General features: G+C 51.0%; 1 protein-coding gene across 1 annotated transcript in view; it reads right to left on the bottom strand.

Annotated features, from left to right (window-relative positions):
- Positions 1–4,187: 4,187 nt before the first annotated feature.
- The window catches only part of CAV3 (caveolin 3), a 12,211-nt gene continuing 7,005 nt past the window's right edge, over positions 4,188–9,393 (bottom strand). Inside the window, exon 2 of the mRNA XM_003785471.2 lies at positions 4,188–4,569. Within this exon, the coding sequence (XP_003785519.1) occupies positions 4,228–4,569 (342 nt within the window). The 3' untranslated portion in view covers positions 4,188–4,227. The remainder of the gene's footprint in view (positions 4,570–9,393) is intronic.

A 9,393-nucleotide genomic window follows, 5' to 3' on the forward strand; every position in this document is an offset into this window, starting at 1 on the left:
GCATGGGCAGGTGCGCGCACATACACGCACAGACAGGCACACATGCACGCGCACGCACACAGGCCCGCGCGCGTACACACACAGGTGCACGTGCACGCACGAATGAGCTAGCGTGGTCTGGATGTTGTAGGAGAAAGAGATGTGCCCTGACTTTAGTACAAGCTCTCTAGTGTTAACGATGTTAACAAAGAAGACAATGCCATCTTTGGATTCAGATACTCCACATCAGCGATTTTCAACCAGTGTGCTGTGGCGCCCCGGTGTGCCATAAGAGGGTCTTAGCTGTGCTATGAAAATGTTTAAAGACCATTAATTAAATTATTTTTGAAATAAGTTCAAATCACAGTAAGTGTATATATATATATTTTTTTAGTCTTTGTTGGGATCAACATCATTTAAGTGTGCCATGGAAGCTTCACTATAGATTCAAGAGTGCCATGAGATAAAAAGTTTGTAAAACACTGCTTTACACAGCCTTGGTGGGACGTGCACTTACCGTGTCAACACCAGCCGGTCCTTGCTCTCTGGGAAGCTAAGAGGATGCTGGTTTGGGATCTCTGTGCTCGTGTGCTAGACCGCCAGGGCCCTCTGGGTACAGATGCACGGGCGATGGGATCTGCTCACCAACCAGAGATGCCCAGGTCTCTGCTGTTGTCAGAGAAGTTGCCATCCTAGCCGCCAACAGAGACCACTAGGGACCAGGGGACAGAACTCATACTAGGTTTTCTGGCCAGGGACACAGCCTTCCTGGGACCCCTGCAGTTGTGAGGCCCTTGGGCCATCAGAACTGACTGGGCCACATCTATCATTCTTTTCATATGAAAGCTCAGACTGGTACCTTGGGTCTTCTTATGGTTGAGGAGTCTGTGCTTTACGGCAAATAAATGACGTTTGATTCCAACGGCACCCCTGGTATACATGCCCCTTATCTCTCCATCGCCTCCTTGGTAGTATATTCACTTTAGACTTTTTCAAAAAAAATTTCAGGTTAATTAGAGGGTACAAAGAATCAGGTCACCGCGTTTGTATTTGTGAAGTATAGTCCCTGTTGTAGTTGTGTCCTGCCCCCAGATGGTGTGCCATGTACCCCCACAGTGTGCCCATTAAGTGGGAGCACACTACTTAGAGTGCCCCAACACAAGCTTGTAAGAAGGCGTGCAGGGCTCAAAACACTACCCAGAGCTCTGTGGCCTCCTCCCCCAGACCCTGTGGCTGAGGCTGCTACCACCCTGCCCTACAGTGCCAGACCTGTTTGCAAACCATACACATGGCTGGAGGTGCCAATAAATTGGAGCAGGCAGGCGGTTCTTCTGGAATATTTCATTGTTCTAATCACCAAAGGTGACGGTAGACTCTGAGCCTTATTTCTGTAGGCTCCCCCCCTAAAAGTTGTCACATACTTTAGTCTCCTTTTGGAATGAGTCTGTGTGTTGCCACTTGGGGAAAGAGGACGGTGCAGGCTTTTACGAAGATCCTGGTTTTAATGGGCTTCACCTGTTTTGTATTCGAGATCAACAAAACACGGCTTAACACAAAATGTGATCCCCTTGATTTTGTTCTACAGTGGTGACTCTCTGTGGCGCCCTTCTGTGTTCTGTGCCACTTGGCGAATGATGTGGCCGACCATGAGGTGTTTCTTCGTGAGCTGCTTGATACAGGGTGCACTTAATAAACACGTTTTCCATGCATTGCGTTGCCCTCATTCTCCCTCCCAAGAACAGGGACCGTACCTGGTGGCTTGCAGAGCCCCTTTGCACTGCCAGGCTGCAGAATTATTTGCTTGATTATGACAGGCACGTGCACTATGGTAGAGGGCAAGAAAGGGACCCAGTCCCATCCTCTGTTCTCACAGCTGCATCCATTTCTCAGAGCTCTGTGGGAAGATGCTTTAAAAGTCCCAGGATTTCATATAATGTGCCCAAACCCACTATATGCTGTGCTCTAATTCTGTAGATAATAGGATTATAGACTGTTACCTTGAAGGCGTACTTGGGGCCCACCGACAAGATCACCAATGAATTCTGTTAAAATGCAGATTCCTAGGCCCCACTATTGAGTCAGACTTGGGAGCTGAGCCCAGAACCTGCATTTTAACTGGGAGTCCCTGGTGGGCTGAATGGGAGGGAGTGCAACTCTGTCCTCCTGCCCCGGGCCCATTCTCATGACACCACAATGTGCTTTCCTGAGTGCTGCTTCTCAAGGGGATTCCCAGAGGGAGCAGAACTCCTCAGCTATCTTGCTTCTCAAATGTGTGTCCTGTCCCCAGTTCTATGAACCTCACGGGTAACTGAGCACCTGCCAGGGTCTGCCCTGAGGGAAAAAGCACGAGCTTGGAAAGTCAGAGTTGTAGTTAAAATCCAGTTACAGCAAATATGCGGAGCATGAAAATCTCTGCATCACCTAAGATTCCAAGTCTGAAGTGGATGTCCTACAGATTTAAAGAGACATTTGAGACTGGAAGCCTTTGAGGAGGATGTAAGTAGCCCTGGCCTTAATCCTTCTCAGCAGGAGGAGCCTGGGCCCTCGGAGTGCACTTGAGAATGGAGAAAGAGCCTGGGGGGGGGGGGCAGGGCAGTGGGCTGAGGCCATAGCACTAATGTTGTGCTGGGTGCCTTCTGGTGAGTCTGCTGAACTGTCTGGGCTGAAACTTTCTCATCTGTAAAAACAAGGGATGAAAGAAGTTTTTAGGGGTAAAATGTACTGACACCTGCAATGTGTCTGGAAATGAATAAAGAAAGACGAGATGGGTGGAGAGAGGGATGGATAGATTAGTGGCGATGGGAGAAAGCAGAGTGGGGAATGGTCATCGCAGAGCCCAGATGGTATGTGTATGTTAATCAGTGTTCACTGCAAACCCTTTCAACTGTTCTGTGTTTGAAATTTAGAAAAGATACTAGAAAAAACCAAAATGAGTAAAATTTCACAGCTGGAATGGACATTAGAGGCCACTTTATGGATGACCATAAATTGTGGGAGAGGAGAAACAGAAGCAGGACTCAGACCAAGGCTGCCTGTGTCCAGGCTCCCAGGCCATGTGTGGTCCAGCCATCGCTCTGCCCTGCAAGGCTGGAAGCTTGGCGACACTTGATGCTTCTGAACACCCCCAAAGTGCTGTGCACTCTTAATTATACGAGACTTAAATGGGTGTTGCATGAAAAAAAAAAAGACGGAGAAAAGGTAAAATAGGATTGGAAGCATTATTCTAAATAGGGTTCCCAGGTTTCTCTGCTGCGGGACTGGGCAAGCCTTTACTGTGCCATGATCTATTGAGAACCCTTTCCCAACACAAGAGTCCTGGGTTGTTTTGTAGCCCTGTGTGTGCATGTGTGTGTGTTTGGAGGAGGGAGGGGGCAGCACATGCCTTTTCTATTGCTTTTTATTTCCGTAGCCAGTCCACACATGCACACATTAGAGCTCATGCCCTCATCACATCTCTTAGGGAGATGGCACTCCCAAACGGCAGTGCCTGGCATGCCCAGGCCTTGATGTCAGGGAGGTTTGAACCCAGGCCCTGCCTTCTGTGGTACCCAGGGAGGGTCATTGCCCCTACCCCTGCCTCTGCCAGCCCAATGGCTGTTTTCTTCTGTTGGGGCCCATTGCCCTCAGGGGCAACAGAAGTCATTAGGATGCAATCTCCCAAGGAACATGGGGAACAGATACGCCAAACAAGTTAAATCCCAAGGGCAGACAAGGATTTGACGAAGTGAAGGCACCCAGCTTTTCCTGTTTCTATTTCTCAGGACAGTGAAATGTATTTTTGGAGCTGGTCAGGATACATACCAACCTTTCCAACACAAAGAAAACACAGCATTCTCCAGTGCAGCCGAAACCCTTTATTGGAGCCACCTTCCTAACGCCAATAGTCACTGGCCGCTCTCCTGGGTGCGCGTGGACAGGTCGACCCCGTGTGGGGACTGAGTGCTGGTTTATGTTGTTACAGTACAAGTGAACACAAAGACTTGCAATAGCTGCCTCTTAGCCGTGACCTTCACTCACAACTGCTCATGGGGGCCTCGTGGTGGGATCCGGCCAGAGTGAAGGGCCACTGTGCTCATGTGGCTGGGCTGTCTGTCCTTTATGGCTTTTCTACATCGTCTGCTCTCATCTTTGGGGGAAACTAAGCAGTTCCTAAAGAGAAAGAGCTCTCCGGTGGCCCCATGGAGCAGTAGCAGGAGGTCAGCGCGGCCTGATGCCCCTGCCCCGCTGGCCCCATTGCCCCGCCCCACCTTAGACTTCTTTTCTCAGCATCACCTTGATGCTGCTGCACATCTGGCCCAGGGCAGCGAAGAGCGGGTTGCAGAAGGTGCGGATGCAGAGCGAGTAGATGTGGCTGATGCACTGGATCTCGATCAGGTAGCTCTTGATGCAGGGCACCACCGCCCAGATGTGGCAGAAGGAGATGCAGGCGAACAGGAAGCCCCAGAGCAGGGCCAGCGGGACGCCCAGCAGCGTGGACAGCAGGCGGTAACACCAGTACTTGGAGACGGTGAAGGTGGTGTAGCTCACTTTCCACACGCCATCGAAGCTGTAGGTGCCCACGGGCTCTGCGATCACGTCTTCGAAATCCACCTGCAAAGGCGGGATGGGGAATGCTCAATTCACAGCATCTACCCACTTCCCAGAATCTCCCGGAGGGCTTGCTACAGCCTGGTGGCTGGACCAGCTCTTGGGACTCTGACCCTGCAGTTGAGGGGGTGGGGGGCTGAGGTTCTGCATTTCTAACAGGCTCCCCAGCAACACTGCTGGTTTCCGGGTGGCACTGAGCAGCATAATAGTGAGCCTGTCCCACCCTCATCTTACAGATGGATAAACAGGCCCAGGCAGTTGAGCAATTTGCTTAAAGCCAGCAGTAAATTAGAGGTGGCACTAGAGCCACAGCTCTCAAGTGCTCTTTTCTGATCCTCAGGGTGCTGGACAATCATATCCATCCTGCAGAGACTTACTGGGCACCTGTGGGTAGAACAGTGGACAGCATAGGCACTACCCTCATAGGGTGGGTGGCAGGCATTCCTGCTACACTGAAAGCGTCAGTGAAGGTGAGAACGAGGTCTGTGTCCACCCCTGTACCCCAGAAAGTAAAGAGACTTGGGGTTACAGAAACTTCCTTGGAGAAGAGACATCAAGCTCAGCTGATACCTGAAAGCAGCCAGTGGAGGGATGGGGTGTGGGCTAGGAAAGCCACCAGGGCAGAAGCAGTGACTGCCAAGAGCTGGTGGGAGGGATCACATGGTCTCAGGGACACACAGGTGCTTCTGGATGGCTGAGTGCCAGGCTGGAGTGGCCAGGGTGAGGCTGGAAAGGGGAGACTGGCCAGCTCTAGTGCCATGAGCCCTCAGACGCTCTTGCACAGGAGCGGCTCAGTGAGAGCTGGGTTTTGAGCATCTTGTTCTGGCTGTTGCAGTTGGGGTGGTGGCAGGGCTGGAAGTGAGGATGGTGTGGGACCAGCTGGGAGCCGTTGTGGATGGTGCCTGGTCCAGGGTGATGGTGGTGAGATGGAGAGAGGTGCCCAGGTCTGGCAGCTAGTGTGGCGCGTGGCAAAGTGAGGTCCGTGCAGTCCCTGGGAAGAAGTTCCTCGGCCAGCAAGGCTGCCTGGTGTCTTGAGTGTGGCCAAGCTGCCCCACAGAACCTCCTGGAGGAGGCCAGATCTTACCCTAGGCCTGCAATGACCTCAGCCCTTCCTCTCCTCCTCCCCACCCGAGTCCCTCCTGTCTCCTTTGCTGCTGGAAGGAACACGTGTGCCTGGTGACTCCAGTTCACACATCCCACAGATCAGGTGACTGAAACCCCATTCGGGGAGTGAGAATAAATAATCTGTGACCCCCTCCTTTACCCAACTTTTCCTGAGTCCTTGCCATGCAGTTAGCATTAGTGGCCTATGCACAGGCAGTGTCACCCTGCATCACTGAGTCTGAGCTCTTGTCTGTGAAATGGAAGCAATGACCATCCTCCAGGGGGTCTGTGGGGATGAAAGGAGGGAAGGCCAGAAAGACCACCAGACAACCGAAAAGCACTGAGCAGACAGAGGGGCTCCAGGACGGGTCTCCCCGGGATCATTACCAGAGGGGCCTAAACCCTTCTTTCTAGCAGTGCTCCTGGGCCATTTAAATAAAAGGCAGCTGAATGAAAGCACAGCCTAGTCAGACCAACAGAGGGGCATGTGGGGGCCACACGGACCAGAACCCACACGTCAATCTCCCAGGCCCTTTCCCACTTCAGTTGTGGGGAGGAGTTCCCTTCCTCTATGTGCGTCATTATTACTAAAATTACTTCTCATTATGAAAAACAGCCACATCACAGAAAATTAATTGAAAAAAAGAGCAGAAGAGGCCCAAGCTTGCATTTTTCTAACACTCAAGGTCACATTTTGGTGGGCTGCCTTCCCTTTCAGTGAGCCCTGGACCTGGGTCTGGCCGATTGAGGTGTCCTGACCTCTGTGGTCTGCCCACCCCCATCAGGGCCAATGTCCAGCCTATGCCTCCTAGCTCACAGCCTGGCTTCTAGAGACACTTTGTGGCCTCAGGAGCTTTTGCCAGCACAGGCAGTATTTGGGCAGAGAGCAGCCTCTCTGCCTTTGTCCCGGCAGGCCCTCTCCCTTCTTCCCGCTCCTGCTCAGGGCCTGGTGGCTCCCCTGTCTCTCTTGCAACTATTCCTTAGGACCAGGGCCTCCCCACTCACAGGTCACCCAGTCGTACCTCCTCACCTTGTAGGTGGGTGATAGCCCTGACTGGGGACCTCATAGGATCCAAGCTGAATCTAGGCGTCCCGACCCTGAGCCAGGGCTCCTCCTGCTGCCCCTGCTGGGTCAGACCCTGCAGTAGCTGCTGGCTGTGCTGTGGCTGTCCCCTCCTAGGTCTGGCCCTTGTCAGAGGAGTGCCATGGTCACCCAGCCAGCTCTGAGAGCCAGCGATTTCGGCAGCCCTGCTGCTTTGCCCCTTTATCCTAAAATGTTCCTTCATTCTTTGACTCTTTGTGCTTATCCTCTCGGAGGCAGCGGAGTGAGGACAGCCCTGGCTCTGAAGTCGCCCCACTGAGGTTTGAGTCCACGGCTCCTTATTGGCGGGCTGAACTTGACCAGGTCACGTAGCTTTTCTGTGCCTCATTTTCCTCACTTTGTCTCCTTAATTTATTTAAACCTCCTCGGTTGTCCAAGAATTAAATAAATTAAGATGTAAATACTCAACATAGCGCCCGGCATAGAGTACCTGGCTAATAATTGCTAGCTGTCATTGGTACCTTTTACAGAGTGCTTTCTGTAACAGAAGCTAGAGTCCCAAAGGTGGGTTTGCATACAAGGGCAGTTACTGACCAGACAAGTGACTTTGGCAAATCTTTGGGAAGCTCTCTGAGCTTCATTTAACTCATCTGTAAAATGGGGCTGCTGTGAGGAATCGGGTTAATTTCTCTTCCATTTATCCATCTAGCCATCCATACCCACCATTGAGCCACCTACCCACACATTCATCTGTCCATCAATCCAGCACCGTCCAAACAATATTCACTGAGCGCTCACTTGGTGCTAGGTGCACCAGCTCTTGGGCAGTGCTTAACACAATACCTGACATGTGGTAGGGCCTCAGGGATGGCAATTATTTGTTTATGTGCTCTGAAAATCCTATGAAAACAGATTTCAGAAATTCTGTGGGCACCCCAGCTCATCCCCCGGCCTCCCTAGTTATAAATCCATGCACGTGGGTCTCAGTCTACACTGAGGAGACAGATGGAGTTCTCCTTCCCCTCAGTTTCGCTTATTGTAATAGTCCCCGCCTCAAGTTCCTCTGTTATGTCTTTTAATTGTTATTACTTTTTTGCAGAAGCCGTTGGTGCTGATATTTGAATTATTTCTGGAGTACCCTTCAGGTGCTATGTGTGGGGTGACTGCTCTGTCTTCTGTGAGTTGGAAAACCTGCTATCAGAGGGCCGGGTAAGGCAGCTGTCCCCCTAACTCGGATGTGAGCATTCAGACAATGTGCTGGTTTGGGGAGATATTTATAAGAGCCGGCTCAGGAGCCTCTAGGCAGCCGTGCCAGCACATCAGAAGTGCACAGTGACTTCATTTCTTAATTTGTTTCCAGAAGAGGAGAGGACAGGACTTTTTTCTTGCAGGGTGATGGGCTGGGGGCCGTTCCCACCGCTGAGCCTCAGGGTGCTGTGTGCTGCTGGAGAAGGGGGCTGACGGGTGGGGAGGAGGGAATGACGGCTGCCCATTCGGTAGTGCCCCTTTTCTGGCATATTTATTTTTGGAACAGTAAGAGAGCCAGTTGATTAATCGGAACCAGCCAGCACAGCCCCCGCAGTGTCTGAGAAGGCGACAGCAGAGCCAGCCGTTGCCTGAGGATGCAGGGAGGCCAGTGGCCACCCCCGGTCAGAAATACCTCCCTAAGTCCTACATGACTCAGTCCTTGGACGTCCAGGCCCTGGACGATTCAGATAGGATGTCTGTAGGTGGGGAAATAGCTTTAGCAGAGGGTAGGCAAACTCAGATTGGCCGCTGAATTACTGTGTGACTTGGGGCTTGGTGCTTTCCCTCTCTGGGCTTCTGGTTGGATTTTTTTTCCCTCAACTCTACACAGAGAGCTTTGGGAAAGATCCCTAGTGACATGGAGTTAGCGTTGGAGTCAGGAGACCAGAGCGAGTGGCTTAGCTTTGCTGGGTCCCAGTTTCCTAAGTGTTGCCTTGCTACTTAAAAGGCAGTCCACAGTTAGCAAACCTCCATGCCTAGCCCAATGAGGAAATTATAGAAATCGACAGTGAGCACTTAGAGACATTCATAGCAATTTGATGCAGTACTTTTATGACTATTGAATCTAATAATAAAAATTGAAGCCTTGGGTGGTACCTGTGGCTCAAAGGAGTAGGGCGCAGGCCCCATATACCAGAGGTGGCCAGTTCAAAACCCGCCCTGGCCAAAAACTGCAAGAAAACAAAAATGAAAGCCTTGATCTGTATGCCTGTTTTTCATTTCATTCCTCTAGTAATTAATTTTTATTGTGTTTTACAACAGTATGGGTGTACAACAGATTGGCAGAATAGTAATATAACTGGCCCTTTACTCAGATAGTTTGAAAAGCATTAGCCCATAACATAAGAAGCTAGAATGAAGTGACAGCTGCAAAAATAGCTTAAAAATGGCAATGCTTTGCCACTTTTTTTTTTTTAATAGCTGGCAATAACAATAATAGAATTCTATACAATCGAGGATTTGTATTAGGCCCTTGTGGGTGTCAGTTTTGGGCCACGTATCTTATATCTGTTATTTCCTGTGGCATGTAAGGGACTGGCAGAGCAAAGCCGGTGTTTGCCTGACATCAGACGGTGCGTCTGAATCCCCTGACATCAGACGGTGCGTCTGAATCCCCTGACATCAGACGGTGCGTCTGAATCCCCTGACATCAG

The sequence above is a fragment of the Otolemur garnettii genome, unplaced genomic scaffold, assembly GCF_000181295.1.
Source record: "Otolemur garnettii isolate 467f Iridium unplaced genomic scaffold, OtoGar3 scaffold00015, whole genome shotgun sequence".
NCBI classification, from domain to species: domain Eukaryota; kingdom Metazoa; phylum Chordata; class Mammalia; order Primates; family Galagidae; genus Otolemur; species Otolemur garnettii.